This window comes from Lates calcarifer, linkage group LG11 (genome assembly GCF_001640805.2).
Source record: "Lates calcarifer isolate ASB-BC8 linkage group LG11, TLL_Latcal_v3, whole genome shotgun sequence".
NCBI lineage: Eukaryota > Metazoa > Chordata > Actinopteri > Centropomidae > Lates > Lates calcarifer.
The window spans coordinates 15,521,434-15,544,065 of NC_066843.1; the positions used below are offsets into that span (position 1 = coordinate 15,521,434).

The window sequence follows — 22,632 nt, forward strand, 5'->3', positions numbered from 1 at the left end:
TCATACCATTTTGTCAGTCTGGTGATCAAGAAACTCACATGAGGTGGTTTTCTAAAACAGGAAACAGCATCCCATCTCATTGTCAGAGTTATACAACTATATATTCTCTTTCTGATCTCTCTCTGTTGCATTGCCAGTTTTCAATACAAGATAAAGGAATTTGTGTAAAGTCAGAATTTTTGTCTTTTAACTCAGGAGTGAAATATCTGTCACCATACTCCTATGAAAAACTGATTAAACTGATTAATCCAAGATAAACCAAATCCTGATTCTTTTTGAAAGACAGCATAAGTTAAGGACTCAGGACTGATAATATTGTAAAAGCTAAGATCTAGACCTGCTGTATATGAAAAGTGTCCTGAGACCACATATCACTTATATAAATATAAACATATAAATAAAATTGACTTGTCTTGACTAAAACTTTTGACTGAGGCTGAACTCAGTGAACTAATTAGACCGTCTATACATTTAGCAAATCAGCTATTCTCTTCAAATGATGAAATTTGGTTAATGTTGAAATAGTAGGTAGCCAAGTTCACAAGTAAACCAAATTCAAGTTACTGTAAAGTGTGAGAAGTCTTTCTGCAACATGGAAACTGGAACTTCAGCACTATTTCAATGTCAAAGAAGGGTTATACCGGTATAAAAGACATATATCTATAGTATATGGTTGATAAAATGTATAACACCATATCTCTGTAGTTTTAAAAGTTAAAGTCCAGTATCTTGAGAGGAACACTCTTCCGGTTGTTAAATGAGAAAAACAATCCCACTCTCATATCTTGGTGTTAATATGAAGTTACAACTGGTTAGCTTAGCTTAGCAAAAAATAATAGCTAGCCAGGCTCTGTCCAACTAGTTCGAAAATACATCTTCTAATTCCTCTTAAAGCTCTCGATACGCTATATCTTGCTCATTTAGTACATAAAAGGACAAAGTGTTAAAACAGCAGGGTGTGTTTACAATGTGGTAAAGCAAGGCTAGCTGTTTGCCCATGTTTCTAGTCTTTATGCTACATTAAGCTAATCAGCTGCTGGATGTAGCTTCAGATTTAACATATAGACATGAGAGTATATCAATCATCTCATTGAACTCTTGACAAGGAAGTGAATAAGCATATTCATATGTCAAACTTTTGCCTTAAATGTGTATTTGTATGTGTGATATAGTGTTGTTCTTAGTTTTGAAACTTTGTTAGACAGTTGGACACTTTCAGGTGGGTGGGCACCTCTTTAAAGAGTTAACTTTGTGTAGTAGTCAACAACAGCTGAAACAGAAAAACTTTTCTTCTCCTGCATAAATAATATTTCTAAACCTCTGTTGCCATTTTTCACTTGTGGAGTTGAAAATACAATCAGGTATAGGGATATTTTTGGGAGTGCAGTTTAAAATCCAGAGCTCAGCACATACCAAGGTTATCACTGAATGAGCTAGAATTGCACAGCACCAATCTGCTTCATCATGATAATTTTTGTCCTACGGGACAATAAAAATCACACTTGAGAGTGGGATAATCCACACCATGTACTCAAGGACAGTGTCTATGACTGTGCTGCTGTCACATGTAAAGCTCTTCTCCATCTGTCATATCCATCTGTGAGTCAGTCCTCTTTGGCGGGTGTGGGTACTGCGGTGGTGGTGTTGTTGCTGCTGAGAGCCTGCTCCAGCAGAGCTCGCTGGGCTGTGGCTGGCAGATAGAGGAAGGCGTAGAGCAGCGCTAACAGCAACAGAGCCAGCAGCAGAGGGACACCCCAGTCTGATGTCATGATGGGCTCATCGCAACGAGCCTGAAGAAAAGACTTATTCTGCATGGTGCGCAGAAAGTTCACAGCACTGATCGCCTTGGCCGAGGTGCAAGAGAAAAGTCTAAGAATGATCAGCTTCAGTTGATTAAGGTGATTTTTTTTCCCTTAACTGGACTCTGCTGAGAAACACTGAGTCCAGATGAAGAAAACAGGTCACAGCAGTCTGAGAAAAAGACCTGAGATACAGCTGGTGTTCTGGTAGTCTGGTTCCGGTCTTCTACCAAGTGTTTCAATTCCTGAAAAGATCCAGTGAACACAAAGGGTAAATCCAAGAAGGAATGAGTCGACTCGAACAACATGGAGTCAGTTAAATCCAGGCAAATACAACATCCACAGTTTAAACCAAAAGATGGAAAAATCCTCCTCCAGTGTCTTCTCATGCAAGTGAACTTAAATTTGATAATATTTCCAGTTAATGATTGAGAGCAAAAAATACCAAGTTTTGTATCAGCGAGTGATAGTTGATCCTTTTAATATCTGTCAGCTAAATCTCTCTGCTCTTCGTCTTCTCTGTCATCTGACTGAAATGTTTGCGATCAAACACTGAAACTGCTTAGTGCCACGTGCATCTTTGTGTGTGTGTGTGTGTGTGTGTGTGCACGCACATTTGTGAGTATATGTGTTTGATCCTTTATTGTCATATACCAAGGTAAACACGCTAATCTGACACTCAGTTCTTTGAGATGATTAACTCTGAAATGTTATGCAACAATAACAAGAAACCCAACAATAGAGACACATTTGAATTTCACTCTGTAGTAACACCTGTGTCATCTACACATACACACACACGCACACACACACACACACACACAGTGTGAGAAGCAGATTGGGTTATGAAATGTCAATTATATAATAAGTCTTGATCTGCTTAGCTGAAAACACATTCATACCTGGCTGTTTTCAGGGAACCAGTGTGTCTCAGCACAGTATGTCCCAAACAATCATCACTTTGCTAATAACCTAGCGTGACATGGTCTTAGCCTGGAGAAATGATTAGTGATTTATGTGTGTATACATACATACATACACACACACACATGTATATATATATATATATATATATATATATATATATTGCAAGAGGAGATCCTTGGGAGAACTCTGTAAACCCAGGAACGTTTTAGGAACTCAGCAGGATTCACTTAACTGATAACATGACAGCGCTGTGTGTTGTGTACCGCTCTCAGATTGCTATCTATTGCTACTCTTCATCATAGACTGGCTTAATCATATTCAGTGTTGTATTTAAATGATTATTTCAGAATAGACTACATAAGTAAACTGTATAGCAAAGAGAAAAAACAAATCTCAGTGTACAGTTGTATGAAAAAGTTTGGCCACTCCTGGGCAAATTACATTATTTGTTCATTTTTGAAGGGAAAAGTTGTAAATACAACCCCTGCAGCTCAGACATGTTTTTTTTTTTAAAACTTTCTTCAAATGTTAATTACTAGTATTATTATTTTATATTATATTTTATATTATTTTATTTCATGGACCTAAAAACTGAAGAAAAAAAATTAAACAAGTTCTGAGATGTTTTTAGGCAAGAAAAGGGCATCCCCTTTGTCTCTAAAATTTACAGTCTAATATATTTTGAATTTACATAATGGTTATTAATAATTCATTTCAGCTTTAAATTCAGTCTATTCTCATTGTGCTACATTCATTTATATTCACAAATCAGGTACCTCATTGCCCTCTGACCCCAGCTGGGGGGCACCAGGAGTGGCTGGTCAAATTTCTGCAGGGGTCCATGTTCTGGCCTTGACCCTGGAACATCTGCATTTTCAACCTGCAGTATGAATATAAGGGCTTAGTACTGTGGCCCTGAGGAGCAGAGCACCACATCATTTGACAGAATGCATTAATAAAACACACGGCAGCATTTTATTATCTGAAATGCCACATGCTCACAGTACTGGATGGAGCGTGTCATCACAGCCGGTGACCCCTGCCAGATAAAAGTGTCGAGGTGAGGTTGAGGTGAGGGATTATGGACGTCACAATGAATGAGTGATCTGGAATAGTGCCTACTGACAGAGCAGAGACAGATGAAACAAATGGTAGTTAAACATAATTTCCTGTGTCAAGATGACTGACTCATGCAAAGTCTGCTAAATCAATAATATGAAATTTGACGATTACATTTTTTGGTTCTGGTTAAAAGGTCAGGGTATGAGATGAAATTACTATCAGCTTCATTACTGGTTATCAGAGTTACAGGCTGTGGGTTGTTCTCATTGCATACATTTTATGGCAGGAAAATCGCCTTTTCTGTCTTTGGAGGATGGGAGGAAACCAGAGCATATCGAGAGCTCAGAGCTCCTAAGGTGTCACAAGATAAATCTGAGCCTGATAGAAAATATATAGGGTATATATTGAGATGTGAACGTGTATGGAGCTACTAAACTAGAGGAAACTCCTAGACACAAACTGACCACAGCTGTGAGATGACAGAGAGAGAGCTTTATTTAGTATTTTTCAGAGAACGCTGTAGGAAGTCATTCCTGTCAGCTGCCATCACAGTAGACCGCTCACCTGAACTTATATTTATTTCATATTGCATCATATGTATCATAATCTCACATTCGTCTGCCTGATATTCTGTGTATAATAATATATAATATAGATCGTGTAAATGATTCATATAATGCACCTGGTAAGCCCGAGAGGACACACAAAGCCATGTTGTTTCACACACAGCAGGTGGCGCTGCTCGCCTTCCACATTGGTTTGTTATCCGCCATAACAATCAAAGAAGAATAAGGAGCGTCTGCGCAGCTCACTGCACCACTTGTGGTTCTGTTTACATTCGCGTTTTTATGTAAATGTTCGCTTACATTCAATATGTGGAAAAATATACTACATATTAGTGGTGGCTAGTTATTGGTGGTCGTTATCTGGATACTGGCGGCAACAGGTAGCTAGTTTTCTTACGTTGTTAGCATACAGTAGCTAGCAAACCAACGGTGCTAACATGCTAACCCGAAAGTTACAGCATCTTCTAGGGTTGTGAAGCAGCGATAGATGGGGTGGTGTCCCTATACGACGCGTGTTTTTTACCCTCATTTGGCAGAAATCATTTAATTATTAGAGACATGATGGTTAAAACATCCACTTCATTAATGATGCTTAAGCTGCTTTATTGCTTTGTCAGTGGTACTTTTTGTTTTCAGGCAGTTGTTGCCTATTTCTAACCACATTTACTGCCTCATACAGACACTTCTACTCTACTACATTTCAGACAGGATTAGGATACTGTACTTTTTACTCCACTAAGTTTGTTTGAAACTACTATGAATATACAAAAATTTGTTTAGGAAATATGACAAAATGATAAAACTGCCAAACGGTGTGTGTAGTAGTTCAGATTATCTCTATGTCAGCCAGCTACAACATTGTGATGTTACTTCCCATTTAAGTATCAGTAATTAAGAACAATAACTCTCCTCACAAAATAACATAACAGTATGAAATACCCTATTCAGTATGATAGATACTTTTGATACATAATGTAAATTGACTAAAATACTTTTCACTTGAGTAAATCAAATTGAATTCAGAGGATTCAGATCACTTACCCTGTCTGAGACTCACATATATATACATAAATACCTTCTCTCCACAGGACTGTATGAGTTCTGTCAGTCCATCACTGCATACGATGACCACAGAGCCTGCCAGCCTGGAGAGCCTGCATGTGCTGTACCAGAGCGATGACTACATTGTGGTGGACAAGCACTGGGACATTCGCATCGACAGCAAGATGTGGTACGAGAAACACACAGTGCAGGCTCAACTTCGGCACCGCTTCCCTCAGCTGGCAGACCCCAGTACCTACTATGGATTCAGGTCTGAATCACACTAACACTAACTACATCAGCTCCAGACGTCATGCTCAGAGTTATAGTATCATAATCTCATTTCTCTTCCCACCAGGTTCTGTCATCAGTTGGATTTCTCCACCAGCGGGGCTCTTTGTGTCGCCCTGAATAAAGCTGCTGCTGGCTGGGCCTACCGCTGCTTCAAGGACCGCACAGTCACCAAAGCCTACCTCGCCCTGGTATGGGACATAAATGCAGTAACACACACGTAGAGGGCAGACTTACTATTATATATCTGTCTGTCTGCAAAGCTGCAAAATTAATACTTTTTGTCACTTGTTTGTGATAAGAAAGATCTGTAAAGATGAAATCAGTTCCACTTTTTTTGCTCTCTAGCTTCGTGGCTGGGTGGAAGAACAAACACAAACCCTGGACTTCTCCATTGGCAAGAACTCCACAGAGGGAAAAACACATATGATGTGTATTGAGGGAACAGAAGGTACAAGAATCTGGGTTTGTTTTCTGTATGTGTGTGTGTGTTAGCTAGTTAGTTATAGAGAGTGGACAAAACTTCCATTCTACCATTCTTTGTAAATTCAGATATTTTTAATTTTAAAATTTTGATTAGAAACCCCAAAACTTGTTCAGTATGTATTTGTGTTTTCATCTGTAACAAATGTAATAAATAGAGTTGGAAATTAATCATGAAATACTGGATAAGGTTTAGAATGATTGACCGGAGCGTCTGCACCACCTGTCGATTCATTTAACTCAACCAGGCTGAAACAAACACAACTAATTAGCATTTTATGTTTCTCAAAACTTTGTCAGTCAAATAGATTCTTCTTTTCTTCTTGATCATTCTCCACCTATCCTTCTCTTGTCAGGCTGTGAGAACCCCAAGCCTTGCCAGACTGAGCTGACAGTGTTGGAGTATGGGTTGTATGATGGAGATCCTGTCACCAAGGTGCTACTGCAGCCACTCACTGGTAACAGCGCTCATTTGTTTCCTCTCATATAAGAGAAATTAAGGATTTTTCCTTTCATCTTCTTTTGAATGTGAGGTAAAAATGACAGTGGCCTGTTTTTAACCTGTTTCTTGCTCCTCACCTCTACCGTCTCCCTCAGGTCGAACCCACCAGTTAAGGGTTCACTGCAGTGCAATCAGCCACCCCATCGTCGGGGACTTCACCTACAGCTCGGGAGCAGATGACGCTCCGTATCGCATGATGCTGCACGCCCACCTGCTCCACATCCCCCTGGATCCTCAGCCCCTGCTCGTCTCCGCTGGAGACCCCTTCCTCCCCTCTGTGGACCCCAAGTGGGTTCCGCAGCGCTCGCTACGGACGCTGGCGGCCACCGTGGAGGCCCTTCTGGAGCGCAGGGTGGAGGAGGACCGGAAGATGAAAGATGAGGAGAGGGAGAGAGCGAGAAGAGAGGAGGAGAAGAGGAAACGAAGCAAGGAACAGAGGACTGAGGAGAGTGAGGAGCAGAGGAAGCAGTGTCAGGAGTGGCTGAGTGAATGGGCTGGAGACTGATAGAGTCTTTTGTATTATTATTTATTTTAACTTATTTTAGCTGTTTATTTATTAAAGCCATGTTGAGCATGTGCGCTCCATCTCAGTGACCACCTGCATAGCATTTAAATGGCATCTGTGGACGTGGACCAGCACCTTAATTCCCTCACAAACCAGTTAACATTGCACTAGAAAATACCTGTGTGAACACGTGAACTGCTGCTCTCTTTAACAGTTCACACCATAGGGAGCTGACCCACTGCAACCTTTTGTAGCAGGTCAGCTCCACTGCAGTAGCCGACAAATAAGTGCCTTCCTCAAATTTATGCTAACGAGTGAGAGGTTGGATTGATGTCATTTGTTTCCTAATTAGTATGAGAGTTTTTTGTCACAAATCAGAGGAACAGAATGAATGAGGTTAATGTGCCAAGGTCAATGAGATATTTGCTTCTGATGTGAACTGTTGAGATGTTTTTGTCCTCAAACATTCTGGTAAGCCTGTCTGTTTGTCACTTATGCTGCATGGCTCTGACATGAAATCCCATGTAAAAGCTAAAAGCCTACTATTGGTCTTTTTCATGTTTTATCATTCACAGCTTTGAAACACACTGTTTAATATGAAAAAAAATCTTGTCAATGTAAAATAAAATCTACAAATTAATCTCAAATAAAATGCTAAATAAATGGTTGAACAGGTATTCAGTGTCTTCTCTAAATCTTTACTGATGTACAGTATGCAGAAACCATTTTTGGGTTAAATACACCTGCATATGAAGGGCTCCAACAGGTGGTTAATTCTCCAGGGGGAAAACACTGCACAAGAAATATACAAATCTGAAGTAGGTATATTTAAAAGATACCAATCAGGTGAAGGATGCAGGTATATTTCCAGGGTGTTAAATGTACCTCAGAGCACAATAAAGTCAATTATACCAGAATAGAAAAATATGGCACAGATCTTAATTTGCTAAGAGAGAGCTGTGCCAGAAGGTCAGGACCAAGAGAGGCTGGAAGTAGCTGTGACTGCTTTATCATCTTGAATTAACAAACAAACAAAAATGCTGGTCTGTACCACATTGGCCCAATTTAGGCCTCGATAACAGTTGACACATATCACTGCTGTTATTAAACACAGGACCTGAAGACAGTGTTAAAGGTTTGTGCAACAGCCTAAGGGTGACACCTCCTGCTACCTATTGCTCTACAGACACAGCATAAAGTGACAACTCCCAATTATTCCTGTGCAGTTTTAATCCTGCATGACAGGTTTATGTCATCATGTTGTGTTACCACACCCTGAAATAGTCATTGTGGTGTCATGGTGTCATAAGCCACTGAAAGCTGATTGACTCACAGCATGCTGTAAATGCATGAATGCATTAAGAAATCTTTGGGATGACTGTCATCATTCAATGTATTTTAGATTACACTGGAAGTCAGTTCTAGGTGGTCTATTCCCATATAAATGAAGTGTAGATTGATACTGTAGGTATAGGTGCACGCACTCTACCTGCATAAAAAAAGTGATGACTTAGAGACATGAAAATGACAGGTGTGGTATAGGCTACTTCCTCAGGAACAGGTTATTAAATGTTCGACTGAAGAAAGTGCGTTAGTCTATGGTTTAACCCAAGCTATCTCCAAGGAGTAGCATGGACTACTACATTACCCACAAGCCCCGCGCGCTCTTTCTAATAACGTCTACAAGTCCACAAGGAAGTGAAACATCTGAAACCAAAACAGCCAGCGGCAGAGTGGGACGATAACCTCAGTTTAGTTTCAGACACAAGAGTCGAGAAATAGGTCAGAGACATAAAAATAAGGAAATAATCTTAAAAATGAGCTCCGAGGTTTTCTCGTATGAGAGTTTGGTTCACGCTGTGTCTGGAGCAGTGGTGAGTTCGCCTTAACTTTCATTATTCCTGGAATTGCGTCTTCCACACAAAACTCCATTCAAAATGCAACGTGTCCTTGTGTTTTAGACCTGACAGCGCCTCACGCCGCACAGAATGTCTCGATATATGTAAATCTTGAAATGTTTGGACCAGCCTCAGATTCGGCAATAGCAAGTTTCACATATAACCTACCGAACCTGCCGAATTGAACAGTTTTTTTATGATTATATAGAACAGTATGGTTTTTTGTGTGTAGATGCTGAAGTCCCTTTAAATTGTTTGATTTTTCTATGGCATTTGGTATGATTTTTTCATATGGAACAAAATGGCACGTACAACCTGAAATCTCTCTATTGCTGACTGCATCCTGTCTTTAGGGAAGTGTGACTGCAATGACAATATTCTTCCCTCTTGACACTGCCAGACTACGACTTCAAGGTAAAGAGCAGCAGAAATTTAAATCTAGTCTTATTTGCAGTTGTTTTAGTAATCGGTGCAACATATTTATTTAAAACTCTGTCTTTTTGTTTGTGTTCAGTGGATGAAAATAGGAAGGCCAAATCAACTCCAGCTATTCTATCAGAAATTGTCAAAGAGGAGGGACTGTGAGTTGGAAAAATGTCCAGATTTGGATCCTGGTTGCTTGCCTGTAAATTCTTGGTTTTATGTGTCAGCTGTGTCAGTTGATTTATGCAAAAACACAGCCTGTTAACATACATTATGTACTCAATATACATTTCATTCTGAATACTGCAAATGCTTTTACCTCATTCATTTACCTCATTGCTGTCAGTTTAAAAACATTTCAGGCCCATAATGATCTGATATCCTGACTTCCATAAAACAGTTTTGTCCACAGACACTGACCCATCACAAACACCTCTCACACTCACAGCTTGAACCAAGACAGATGCAAAGAAAAGGCATCCATTACAGTGTAGTACTCTAAGATGTGCTCCTGTGTTTTTCCTTCTGTAGTTTAGCTCCGTACAGAGGTTGGTTCCCAGTCATCTGCAGCCTGTGCTGCTCCAACTTCGTCTACTTCTACTGCTTCCACAGCCTGAAGGCGAGCTGGCTGAAGGGAAAGCAGTCAGCACCCAGCACTGACTTAATCATAGGCATTGCTGCAGGTGAGATGCTCATTGTACATATAAACTTGCAAATCAGTACAAGAATCATATCAAATACTAATAACTCAGCTAGCAGACACTCCTGCAGGTGTCACAGTCATGTCAAAAGATTGTTGTCAGCCATCTCTGTGTCACCCTCATTGCTACTTGAGTTACAAGTCTTCTAGAGAACAATAGAAGATTTTTGAATAACCATAGTCAATGTTTGCTTTGGTGATGTTTCTGATCACACAGTCTATATATATAAACCTGCCTCCTTGTCTCTCTAGGTGTTGTAAATGTACTAGTTACCACTCCTTTGTGGGTGGTCAACACCAGACTGAAGCTTCAGGGTTCCAAGTTTCGCAATGCAGACATCCGGCCCACCAACTACTCCGGCATTCTGGGTAAATGGCCATTGTATGATCATGCTTATATGTTCTTATAATTTATTATGAGTCCAACAGAACATGGTATTAAGTGGCATATTAGGATCCTCTTGAGTTCTGACCTCTTTTCCTCTGTCTCTTTTTTCAGTAATTACTAACATTCCTCTCTTGTTCTTGCAGATGCGTTTGTGCAGATCATCCGTGATGAAGGCGTGGGAGCTCTGTGGAACGGGACCTTCCCCTCCCTGCTGCTGGTTCTGAACCCTGCCGTCCAGTTCATGATTTATGAGGGCCTGAAGAGGCAGCTGAGGAGAGGAGTTCCCAGGGAGGTGAGTGAGAAACAGAGAGAGATGAGGTGACGAGTAGGAGTATACAGACATTTGAAGGAAAGGGAACTGTTCTGGAGAGAAGGAATGGTGGCTAAGAAAGAAGAGATGCAGGGAGAAGGAGGATATATGAAGAACTTGGTAGTTGAAAGTAACAGGAGAGCAGTTTCTTCAGGTCATCCCATTATCTGGATGAGTAGACAGTGAGAATGCAGAGATGTGGTATATCTGTTCACATGATTTTCTGTGTGACCTAAACAGAGGTCAGAGTGAATATAGAATCAGATGTGATCAGACAGTTTGACTGAGCATTTGTGCCTGCGCAATTTCACACCACCTGCATTTTGATGTTTTTGCGGTCTACTGGAGCATTTGTGGATAAATGAATTAGTTAAGGATAATTTGATAATAGATGGGAGACTGTTACTTATGCATATTACCAGGTAGTCTGAGTGTTTGAATCCAGTAAACCCTCTGTACATACAGTTTGTGCCAGACAAAAATGTATATAATAATAATTTTTCTCCATTTTTCCCCCCAAGCTGTCATCTGTTGAGGTTTTTATCATTGGTGCCGTGGCCAAAGCTGTGGCCACCACTGTTACATACCCACTGCAGACTATACAGTCCATTTTGAGGGTAGGTTTTAATGTGTATATCTGTGTATATAAATATACATATTGCTATAATCACACAAAATTCTATAAATATGAGCTTTCAGAGCAAGGGAACTCTTAATTCTAATTTTATGCTTTTTCTTTTACCCCAGTTTGGTCAATTTAATGAGTCGACAGCTGAGTCAAAACTACTAACCAGTCTAAGGACAATCAAGTGTCTACTGGTCAACAGAGCGAGGTGGGTGCAAACACACTCACACACACACTCACACACACACACACACACACACACACACACACACACACACATACATACACAGATTACGTATTTACATTTTCTAAGATTGCAGTGTTAATTCAGTCTAATTTTGTGGCTCCGTTTAAGTTCCTGTATTTACCTGTATATAGTCTATAATGCAGTGTTGAAGCTTAAATTTGACTTAGAACTCCTGTCGCAGTTGAATTGCAAGGAATTTGTTGTAAAATGTGGGGAAAAAAACAATCTAAATGTGTTCAGACTGGCAGCCCAAATCGGCTTTTCACACATCCAGACTAAAATGTTTTCTTTAAGGTCATCTGGTAACAATGACCAAATGACTCCATTCATTTGTCATTGCTGGTATATCTCTGTTTGCTCTCACACCAGGTTTAAAATAGCCTTTATATTATTTAAATTATATGTCCACTAACCTAGCACAGATTTTGTCAGCATGACTTGATATTGTCATGAACACTGAGAGAACAGATCTCCATCATCTGGTTTACAACTTGCTTCATCTGCACCATGTTAGCATTGCAAATGAGTTGCAGCCTGAACACTGCTTTTTCAACCATTCAGTTTATTATAACATCTCTCCTCTGATGCTTCTGAGGTGTGCAAAAAAAAAGCAAGACAGTAAATTCTTGTAAAGATATCAATGACTGACATATTTTTTTTGTTCTGACCCTGGTTCTCTGCTGCAGGAAGTATGGTGTGTTGGGTCTGTTTAAAGGCCTGGAGGCCAAGCTGCTGCAGACGGTGCTGACTGCTGCCCTCATGTTCCTTCTTTATGAGAAGATTGCCAGTTGTACTTTCAGAGTCATGGGACTAAGCAACAACCACTACAAGAAACGCTAGCTTGCCTAGCAAGACGCTTCACAACCATGGACACTCAGCTACGATAAAGCACTCACTGATGAACTGTATAAATCACTGCTTACTGTACCCCATGATGGGGACTTCCTGTAAGTCTGTAACTCAACACTGGAAACACAAAGCCTTTCTTTAGTTAAATATATACAGACCAAGTTCATTCAGTCTCATTGTACATTATTGTAGAAATAAATGTCAGTGTGCACCAGCAGCAGAGTCAGTGAAAAGATGACCAGTCTGACTATTAACTGTGCTGGAAGTCCTGAAACAGATTCACAGACAGGATATCAGATTACACAACATTATGAGTACAACAGCTGTTGTTCATTTCATTTCATGTTCATTTCCTAAAACCACTCACTTCAAACATGTAGCTGTTTGATTCTGTTGTACAGAAAGTTTTTGTTTAGAAATAAACTACAGCATGTTGATTTTCTCTTGTTTGAAATGATAAAAAAAAGGTTTGATAACATTGAATATCTTCACATGCAGTCAGATATTATATTTCAGTGAAGATCAGGCCGTGACGATCACAAACCTTCTATCCAAACACAGAGGGAGGAAGAAAAAGTTATTCTTAGCTTTTTCAGGAAATATACTTGAGATCAATATGTGACTATGAGTGGACACTGATTCATCTCACAGCAAGAGGCTCCTCTTATCAACATTACATCACCATACTCAGAATGGGAATGAGAACTATTACTGGAAGAAGTTAGATGAGTTTCATTAGAACAGAAATAAAACTGAATTTCATTAAAAGTCTAAGACTCATTTATGTTGTGGATGTCAAAGTCCAACAAAGCATCAGGAATTTAATGAACTGTATTTTAAAAAATCTAATAAGTAAAAATTCTATCATGAGTTAAATGTTCCTCTAAACTTCATCATTGTAAAACCCAGAAAACTACACGTATTAACTGTAATATTTCCTCAAGTCAGGGGTGTAAAGTAACTTAAGTACATCTACTCAAGTACTGTGCTTAAGTGCAATTTTGAATGGTATATGCTATTTTATACTTCCACTCCAGTTCAGAGAGAATTATTGTACTTTCAACTCCACTACATTTATTTGACAGCTTTAGTCACTAGTTACTTTTAAGATAATAATTTACACAAATAATAATATAACAAGCTTTAAAAACCAACACATTATTAAAGATTAAACCAAACCATCTTACAAAAAGCAGTGTGTAGTCAGGTCAGATATACCTGTATATGAGCTGTTGACAGCTACACCAAATATGATATATAAATAAATAAATATGATGATACCAATATCTCATCAAAAAACAGAAAGTCTGCATTTTGTTGCTAATATTTATGTACTTTTACTTAACTTAGATTTTTTTCATGCAGCAATTTTACTTGTAATGGAGTACTTTTACATACGTCGGTATGTGTTTCCCCTAACCTGAACCAAAACTTCCCCTAATCCTAACCACCGAGGGGGGCGCTACGGGAAAGACAATTCTAACGGGAGGAGGAGGGAGTGGGGCAACCCATCCGACGGGGAAACAGACTTCGACTCAACACCGGCACACACCATGCTACACACGTGGAACAGTCATGTTCGTCTGCGCAAACTGACACAAGCGCGATAGGTATAAGCGGCGCCGCAGCGGAACGGTGGTCGGTCCATCCTCATGCTATACAGATCGAAGAACTACAGCAGTTAAGTGACGCGGCAGCGGCGGAGACTTTCATCATTACGTAAGCACTTCAGCGGCTGTGTCTCTCCGCAATAACAAATACTATTAAGGTTACTTTGTGCCTTTTCACCACCATGGATCCAACACCCACTAAAGAGACAGAGAAGCACTGCGTCCTGTGCTGCCAAGAAGTCGATATCTTCGCCTTAGGAAAATGCGACCATCCGGTTTGTTACCGCTGCTCCACCAAGATGAGGGTGCTGTGCGAGCAGAAGTACTGCGCTGTCTGCCGGGAGGAGCTCGACAAGGTGCGCATTGCTCCGCTACTATACCTCGGGGATGGCTCCTGGTGGTGACAGCTAGGCCGCACCGTCCCAGTAGTTTTATCGTAGAAAAATCAGCAGAATTTGAATGGTACAATCTTGGCAGGATTCATGTTAAATGAAAGACATTGCTTATGAATGAGAAATGACAACCAACTGCTCAGACTACTTCTGTCTTGCTACTGTTAGCTTAGCTAAGGTAGCTAACGCTAACACCAGCAAGTCCATCATTGTGGGTTAGCTAGTTAGCCTTTACCTTCAATCGGGTAGAGTTATCTTATGAGTGAGTAGGTAACAATGTAATAGTTTGACCCGGCTGACAATAAGTGTGTTATTCAGCGAACTATAATAGAAAATGTCAGCTGTCAACTGTCAAGTTAACCAGCGTGAGCATGTTCAGTGGTTCACCGGTGCTGGGTGGCTTCTTAGTTGATACTTTTCAACTGATGTGTTTTTAAATGCTGACTCAATATAAAAGTAATCGATACGTATGGCGGCCAGTCACTCCTTCTTTTTGGAAATCTGTCTTGTCAGATTCAGCTAGCTAAATTGACTTTAGCCAACTTTAGTCAAGTTGAACAGTGTCCTACTATTAAGGGCCTCACAGTGTACCACTCCCTTCTAAAGTATATCTAGCTTTACATATCAACTACCGATTACAGACATTACTAGCTGTATGTTGTTAATGTCAAGAGGTTTTTAAGTGTTGTATTTGGCGGAGCATGAAGTATGCATGTAACTATCTGTCCTGACTGGGTGTTATGAAGTGAATGAACTCCCATAATTCCACAGGGCACCCAGCACATTACATAATGTTACCATGAGACAGCACTGGTACATGATCAGCCTGTAAAAGTGTTTTTGTTTTTTTACCAAACTTTTTACACACAAGAACTATCAATACAGGTGTATTATGGTGTTATCTACCCTCCACCTTCCCCAAAGAGTGTGTGAGGCATGAGATGTTCAGCCTCTCTTAGGTTGTTGCTGACTGTCCTGTTGTTCCCAGGTGGTGTTTGTGAAAAAACTGGAGGCCTTCTCAGCTCTGCCCTATCAGCAGTTCCCCTGTGAGAAGAAGCACGACATCTATTTTGGTGATGAGAGGATCTATGCCCAGTACAGGTACTATTCCGCTCCGTTGTTAGTGTTGTTCTGCCTGTAGAGTGGTAATGATAACATTTGACTGTTCAGAATTGGAAGATATTAAGAGAAACTCCATTAGAATGGCTATTCATGGTGTCAGAGCTCTGACATGTGCATATGTGCATGTCAAAACTTCAGTTAGGTGAACTATTACTGTGTGCAGTGTTCACAAATGAAAATATGATTAAACTGAAAGTTAAATGTACACACCGTAAAAATGTATTTCTCCATTACAGAACTTACAGAGACCATGTGTCTTTGATAATGACGTAAAAGTCAAAATGGCTATATATTGTATACACACAACCATACAGTGACCAATGCTACACACATATGGTTGGAAAAGCACCTCCTGTCTTCTCAGCTGCAGTAGCCTGATGAATGAATCATGTTGGAAGGATATACAACCACACACAGAAATAGTGTGACTAAAAGTAGCAGCATAAATTACGAAAAGCCTCCAGTGCTGTGTCCTCATCATGACACAATTTTGATTTACTGCTTCTTCTTCTGTCTTCTACTTGCAAAAGATGTTAAAGCTAAACTATATGTGCATTGACCGAAGTTTGTATTCAGCAAATGTGTTTGCTTTATGCTGAAATGCACTGTACAGCAGCCAGGTACAGATGCATTGATTGATGATGTGATTTGTCTTTGTCAACCAACACTCGGCATTGACCAGTAACCTGCAGGATTATTTGCATAAACAAAAGATAGTCTTTATCTAAACTAAACTGAAATGATAAGTAGTACAATTGTTGTTTGATTGTTCTTTTTTATGTATGTAATTGTCTCTGTTGCCCTGAGTAGTTTCTCTGTTTTACTAGGATCTCATTTGGTTTGGTTTGACTCTGGTATCTGGTCACATTTTTGCTTTCACTCAAATCTGACTCTTGGGGCGTGTGTGTGTGTGTGTGTGTGTGTGTTTTATCAGACATCTGCTGTTGTCAGAGTGTGTCCGTTGTTCAGAGCCTAAGGTCTTCTCCAGGTTTGAGGAGCTGGAGCAGCACATGAGGAAGCAGCACGAGCTTTTCTGCTGCAAACTCTGCACAAGGCATCTTAAGGTATACCCAGCCTTTGCAATTTTACTGTAATTGGCTTGACATATTTTCTGTCTGATCAGTTTTAGAGTTGATTCTGCCAGTATGAAAATCTTAATGTGATTGTGTACCATCATCAAGATCAGGTGATAGTCAGAAAGCATTGTTCCGTGTGGGAAGCTAAGGAATTTTTAAGATCAACAAGCTGTGGCAAAAATCATTAATGTTTTTACAAATGAAAATTCTGTGGTTCAGTATAAAATACTTTTGGTCAAAATATGAAGTTTATTTTTTTATGCCATCTGAGGGCACTAAAGCGTCATCCTTGATAATGGTATTTGCCCAGATCAATTCTAAGGGATTACAAAAAATCTAACACAGTACAATGCTAACTAGATGCAGTTAAAAGGTACCTAATTTTAGTTATTAAATAAATGTTGATATTTCTTGTCACTGCGTATAGGAGAAACTGTAACATGTCACACTTACTGTGAGCAACTGTAAGTGTTTGGCAACAGGTTTTTGCTGGGAAAAGAAAATATATTGCCATTTCAGAGATACCAGTAAATAGTGATACATCTAATTGTTTGTAGAACCAGGTGTTTTCTAGCTAATATCATTCTCTTTGCAATACGATCTACTCTCTGTAATTATTGATCTGTTTTTGATCCTTTAAACTGCAAAGCTTTCCAGGTCCACCATACATATGAATAGATAAAGTATGAACTACTTATAAGAACTTACTGGCACGTTTTTTAGGCCATTTCATGTCTAAATGACTTAATAGCTTCTTTGCTCTGAAGTAGGTCAGGTGGAAATAAAAGTGCATAAGTACAAATGTTAATATCCTAATGAAGACTTTTTGTCACAGTGCTGTCAGAGCCTTGTTCTTTAAATGTTACTTCTACCACCAGATCTTCTCCCATGAGCGGAAGTGGTACAACCGTAAGGAACTGGCTCGTCACAGAGCGCATGGAGACCCGGACGACACCAGCCACAGAGGACACCCGCTCTGCAAGTTCTGTGACGACCGTTACCTTGATAATGACGAGCTGCTGAAACACTTGCGCAGGGACCACTACTTCTGCCACTTCTGCGATGCAGACGGTTCTCAGGAATACTACAGGTGCGTATACTGTAGCCATTCCCCCACACAATAACCTCAGTTAGTCATCAATCATCCACTGGAAAGGAAGAATGGTGAAGCCAGTTGTTTTAAATGTTATTTTTAACCCTGCTGTCAACAGTGATTACCAGTACTTGAGCGAGCACTTCAGAGAGAGTCACTACCTTTGTGAGGAAGGCCGCTGTGCCACAGAACAGTTCACCCATGCATTCCGCACTGAGATTGACTACAAGGCCCACAAGGCTGCAGCACACAGCAAGAACCGGGCAGAGGCTCGACAGAACCGCCACATCGACCTGCAGTTCAACTACGCCCCGAGACAACAGAGGAGAAATGAAGGTCAGTGAAGGTGTTATTGTTTTGTGTCTGTGTGACGGAGACTTAACTTTATTCACAGCACCTGCCATTCCTCTTGGATTATTGTTAATATAACAGCAGTCTTGACTTGGTGAATGTGAAGTAAAACAAGAGTGTGTGTGTTCTCAGGTCTGGTGACCGGTGAGGACTATGAGGAGACACGTCACAATCGGGGAGGAAGAGGACGGCCTCATGGGGGACAGAAGAGCTGGAGATATTCCAGGTGAGTGTGTGCTGACTGCGTCAGCAGTCCAGTACCATTGTTGAAGAGTGAGCATGGAAAAAATTTACTGAATGGATGCATGAGATTGTTACACTTGTTCTGCCTGTGTGTGTGGCATTCCTTTCTGTGCAGTTTCAGTGTTGAAAGTTGCACTCATCAGTCTCTGAAGGCTCCACCAGTGCTTTTTGATTTGTTACTTTTTGATGTTACACATTTTAGTAAGGTGAGTGTGTGCTTGTCCTTGCAGAGAGGAAGAGGACAGGCAGATGGAAGCTGCTATGAGGGCGTCCATGGCAATGCGCAGACAGGAGGAGAGAGGAGCAGTGCAGGAGAGGAACGCTCCCAAACACTGCAGAGAGGAGAGGACGGAGAGACCAGAACCAGAAGAGCCCAGACACAGGACTGGACCCATCAAACCAACAAGCAAACCTCCAGGTGAGAAAGTAAAAAAAAAAAAATACACTCACCAGGTAATGTGTTGCCTGGTGTTGTTTTTGTGTGTTTTAGTAGTGACAGGACTAGTAATCAGTAGTGTTTCTGACATGTGTATTGTCACCTCTCTGACAGTAAGAACAATGAAGAGTACAAACCCAGGAGAAGAAGATGACTTCCCAGCTTTGGGGGCTACAGCTGCAACATCCATGTAATCCTTTACACACAATACAAACTGAAACTCTCATCATATACTCTGTCCTGAAATGTTCAATTCTGTTGTTGTTGTGTCTCCATCCAGTGTTAAGTCAGCTCCTGCAGTAGCTCCAGCACCCCGTGCAGCTTTGAAAGAGGATGACTTCCCCAGCCTCTCAGCTGTTGCTGTTGCATCCCCCATGACCCCAGCTTACTCTGCCCAACCTAAGAAGACTTCCTCCTTCCAAGAGGAGGATTTCCCCGCTCTTGTGTCCAAAATCCGGCCCCTCAAACCTGCAGCAGGCACCAACTCTGCTTGGTCTAACAATACTGCTGTATCTAAACCCGTCATTCATCCTCCTTCCTCCAGGCCTCCCCCTCCCCTTTCATCTGCATCCTCTGGCCCTCAGCTCCTCTCCTCCTCCTCAGCTTCTTCATCCTCACGGAGGAAAAAGAAAGTAGGAGACAACGGAAGGGCAGCGTCTGCTCGGTCTCCTCCCTCCTCAGATGATGACAGTGGAGGAATGACGCAGCAGGAGTTCCGCTCAGTGCCCACCATGTTGGATATCTCCTCTCTGCTCACTGTTAAAGGAGGCAACAGCAAACCGTCCGCTGTGACCTCCGGCTCTTCGAACCTGACCCCCAACTCCGATCTCCCTACCTCCAAAGCCAGCAAGAAGAAAAAACAGCAGAAGAACACGGCTGCTCCCTCTCCGTCTCTGTCTACAGCTACAACAACAACCGTAAATACAAACTCAGTGGAAACAGCTGCACAAAAGGAGAACGTTCCGGAGAAAACTTGCAACAAACCTCTTGCCAGTACTGTTACAGCGACACTGACAACTGGATTGGCTAATGGCCACCCTGAGAAATCACCACCCATTAGCAAGGAGGCAATTGCAGTAACCCCTCATCCCAACACAGACCCCCCTCTTGAACAAGAAGAGGAGTTTCCTGCCCTTATGACCAAGAAACCACCACCAGGTACAGCACAGCATGCTAATATCCACAATAGTCTTTATGATCTCTACTTTTTCAGTGTGCTGTTTATCTCAGAGTTACATTAAGTGTATGTTGCTGTCGCAACATAATCTATTATGACTTGACTGCATTTTAAAAGCTGAATATACAGCTACTTAGATGGCTGATAGAGGCTGACTCAAAAAAGAAAAAACTCTGACTTTCTGGAAGTGAACTGGAAACCCTCCAACTTATCTCTCAAAAGACAAAGTGAATAAGCGTCTCTAAAGGAAGTTGTAGTGTCAATAACTAATTTCACGTCTAGTCTGTGTGTCTATGTGGTGGTTTTCAAAATTTATTGGTCCATCAATACTGAGGCTGGTGTTTGCTCTATTGACATCTGTCTGGCTGTCACAGTCAATTCTGTCCAAGCTGCATCCTGTTTCCCAAATATGCAACTTTGTGTTAACTTCACATTAAGATTGTTGATTTTTTTATGTATATATATATATATATATATATGTTTAAATTCCTATTCTATAGTAGGTATGACATTGAATCTCTATAATAATCAAGCATTAGCAGCTTTGTAAAGATGCTTTGAAAATATTTTACAGCTCTTCAAGTGTTGGCAAAAGGTGTGAAAAATGTTTACTAGTCAGTATTATTTACACTGCTGTTTGAACACTTATTTTGTTGCCTCACAGAGCTGTTGATTCAGGTCAGTGGCATGAGGTAGTTTTTTGTGCCGAATTCAAATAGTGTGAAAACCAGGCCCAGTCAGGCACAGTTCTGGTCGGGTTTTGGAGTGCACCCAGCGCTAGGAGGTGATAGAAGTAGCAGCTCACACTTTTTTTTTTTTTTTTTTTTTTTTTTTAAATCTGTCAGGCTTCAAGTCCTCCTTCCCAATGAAGGCCTCAGCTCCTGCCCCATCCTCCACAGTGCCCCCACCTCCACCTGGTCTGGGAATCTCAGCCCCAAAGCCCCCACCAGGTTTCACTGGGATCCCCCTCAACAGCAATGTGGTGGAACCTGCTCCCTCTGCAGTCAACCCGTAAAAACCTTTTTATACGTGTTCTGCTCTCGATTTGTGTTTGACGAAGATTTTGGTGTTAAAAGCATTGACCCTGTCAGCCTTCTCTGGTACAGTGTTTTTTATGTTTGTTTTTTTTTGCCCCTAGGCCACCCAAGGTGTCGAACAGTGGTTACCTAGTGCCAGAGGACTTCCAGAAGAGGAACCTAGAGCTGATCCAGTCTATTAGAAAGTACCTCCATAATGATGAGTCAAAGTTCAACCAGTTCAAAAACTATTCTGCACAGTTCAGACAGGTACCCACCAATGTTACGATCATGGGAATTTTTGATGACATTCCATTCAACAGATGAATTTTGCATGATATCAGTGTTTGAGTATAGACACTTGCCAATACTCAATAGTTAACAAAAGACAAAAACTTGTACAGTTCTGAAACTCCAGGTGAATGTCTAGCTTAGCTTTAATCTCTGTCTTTGTTCCCAGGGTGTAATATCAGCAGCTCAGTATCACCGCAGCTGTAAGGACCTGCTCGGAGATGATTTTAACCGCATCTTCAACGAGCTGCTGGTGCTCTTGCCGGACACTGGCAAGCAGCAGGAACTGCTGACTGCCCATGGAGACTGTAAGGCCCTGGAGAAGCTGTCGGGAGCTGGAGGAGGAAAGAAAAACAGGAACAAGAAGAATGCCTGGCAGACACCTACCACAGTGGCTAATGTAGCAGCCGAGCTGGACTGCCAGGTGTGCCCCACTTGCAGACAGGTACTGGCCCCCAAAGACTTCAACTCCCACAAGACCCTGCACATCAGAGAGAATGAGGAGTTCCCTTCCTTGCAGTCAATTAGCCGTATCATTAGCTAGCCCCTTGTTTTTTCCTCCTTTTCCTTTTGCCACTGGGCAAATTTTCAGTTGCCCCATCAAAACCCCGCAGGAGCCAGTGTGGGAAAACAGCTGCCTGTTTACTGTGTGACGACGTCTCAGTGGAGCTTGGGGCCTGTTGCTCATATTGAAGGTTAATTTAAGATGGTTTAAGGTGTTTTTACTTTCAGATGAGGGTTATACTGATAGGTTTGTGCGAATGGTTTTACAGTTTAAACACATGGGGTTGTCCCAGCTCAACTCTTCTTTCAACTCACATCCTCTGAGGTCGTCTCCAGCTGGCACTGGCATTGGCAATGTTTAACCAGAACTATCAGTTTATTTAATGACAGCAGAGAGACAAGCTAAGGCTTTACTTGAAGAATGTTTTGCTCCCTAATACAAAATTATATTGATTTACATTTTGTACAATGCTCTGCTTTCACTTCAACCCAATCACAGAAATGTCTTTTGTCAACATCAGCGTTGATAAAGTTATGTATAATTCCCTAGAGGGTCTGCTTGTGGTAAATTACACAATAAACACAAACATGTTCATTTCAACATTTTAGCGCCATATTTATTTAAACTTATACTGTTGCTCCATTCCCTCATACAGATGAAGGTATTTTATGTGTTTGAATGTGTAGATTGTTTCCTGTCAGAGG

At 41.0% G+C, this 22,632-nt stretch overlaps 3 protein-coding genes across 3 annotated transcripts; all 3 read left to right on the forward strand.

The window, feature by feature from the left end:
* Window positions 1-4,571: 4,571 nt before the first annotated feature.
* On the forward strand, window positions 4,572-7,853 carry rpusd1 (RNA pseudouridine synthase domain containing 1). The gene is made up of 6 exons (XM_018672897.2): window positions 4,572-4,734; window positions 5,443-5,666; window positions 5,754-5,877; window positions 6,035-6,137; window positions 6,526-6,627; window positions 6,767-7,853. The coding sequence occupies exons 2-6, from the start codon at window positions 5,449-5,451 to the stop codon at window positions 7,174-7,176; spliced, it is 957 nt and encodes a 318-aa protein (XP_018528413.1). The 5' UTR covers window positions 4,572-4,734; window positions 5,443-5,448; the 3' UTR covers window positions 7,177-7,853.
* A 1,003-nt stretch (window positions 7,854-8,856) lies between these two features.
* On the forward strand, window positions 8,857-13,053 carry slc25a17 (solute carrier family 25 member 17). Its single transcript, XM_018672899.2, has 9 exons — window positions 8,857-9,050; window positions 9,428-9,488; window positions 9,589-9,655; window positions 10,029-10,180; window positions 10,450-10,566; window positions 10,729-10,877; window positions 11,417-11,512; window positions 11,643-11,728; window positions 12,454-13,053. Exons 1-9 carry the CDS (start codon window positions 8,994-8,996, stop codon window positions 12,605-12,607), a joined length of 939 nt encoding a protein of 312 aa, XP_018528415.1. The 5' UTR covers window positions 8,857-8,993; the 3' UTR covers window positions 12,608-13,053.
* A 1,047-nt stretch (window positions 13,054-14,100) lies between these two features.
* Window positions 14,101-22,528, forward strand: znf598 (zinc finger protein 598). Its single transcript, XM_018672900.2, has 12 exons — window positions 14,101-14,582; window positions 15,607-15,719; window positions 16,675-16,804; window positions 17,695-17,906; window positions 18,028-18,245; window positions 18,393-18,486; window positions 18,734-18,921; window positions 19,054-19,129; window positions 19,220-20,097; window positions 20,962-21,127; window positions 21,255-21,402; window positions 21,593-22,528. The coding sequence occupies exons 1-12, from the start codon at window positions 14,409-14,411 to the stop codon at window positions 21,965-21,967; spliced, it is 2,772 nt and encodes a 923-aa protein (XP_018528416.1). The 5' UTR covers window positions 14,101-14,408; the 3' UTR covers window positions 21,968-22,528.
* Window positions 22,529-22,632: the final 104 nt, after the last annotated feature.

Excerpts from the sequence above, each read along its gene's own strand:
- rpusd1 (XM_018672897.2), top strand. The coding sequence starts at position 5,449 with ATGAGTTCTGTCAGTCCATCACTGCATACGATGACCACAGAGCCTGCC. Across the intron at positions 5,667-5,753 it reads AGTACCTACTATGGATTCAG|GTTCTGTCATCAGTTGGATT; the intron begins GTCTGAATCACA and ends TCTTCCCACCAG. Across the intron at positions 6,628-6,766 it reads GCTACTGCAGCCACTCACTG|GTCGAACCCACCAGTTAAGG; the intron begins GTAACAGCGCTC and ends CGTCTCCCTCAG.
- slc25a17 (XM_018672899.2), top strand. The coding sequence starts at position 8,994 with ATGAGCTCCGAGGTTTTCTCGTATGAGAGTTTGGTTCACGCTGTGTCT. Across the intron at positions 10,567-10,728 it reads CAACTACTCCGGCATTCTGG|ATGCGTTTGTGCAGATCATC; the intron begins GTAAATGGCCAT and ends TTGTTCTTGCAG. Across the intron at positions 11,513-11,642 it reads CTATACAGTCCATTTTGAGG|TTTGGTCAATTTAATGAGTC; the intron begins GTAGGTTTTAAT and ends CTTTTACCCCAG.
- znf598 (XM_018672900.2), top strand. The coding sequence starts at position 14,409 with ATGGATCCAACACCCACTAAAGAGACAGAGAAGCACTGCGTCCTGTGC. Across the intron at positions 17,907-18,027 it reads GGTTCTCAGGAATACTACAG|TGATTACCAGTACTTGAGCG; the intron begins GTGCGTATACTG and ends TGCTGTCAACAG. Across the intron at positions 19,130-19,219 it reads GCTACAGCTGCAACATCCAT|TGTTAAGTCAGCTCCTGCAG; the intron begins GTAATCCTTTAC and ends GTCTCCATCCAG.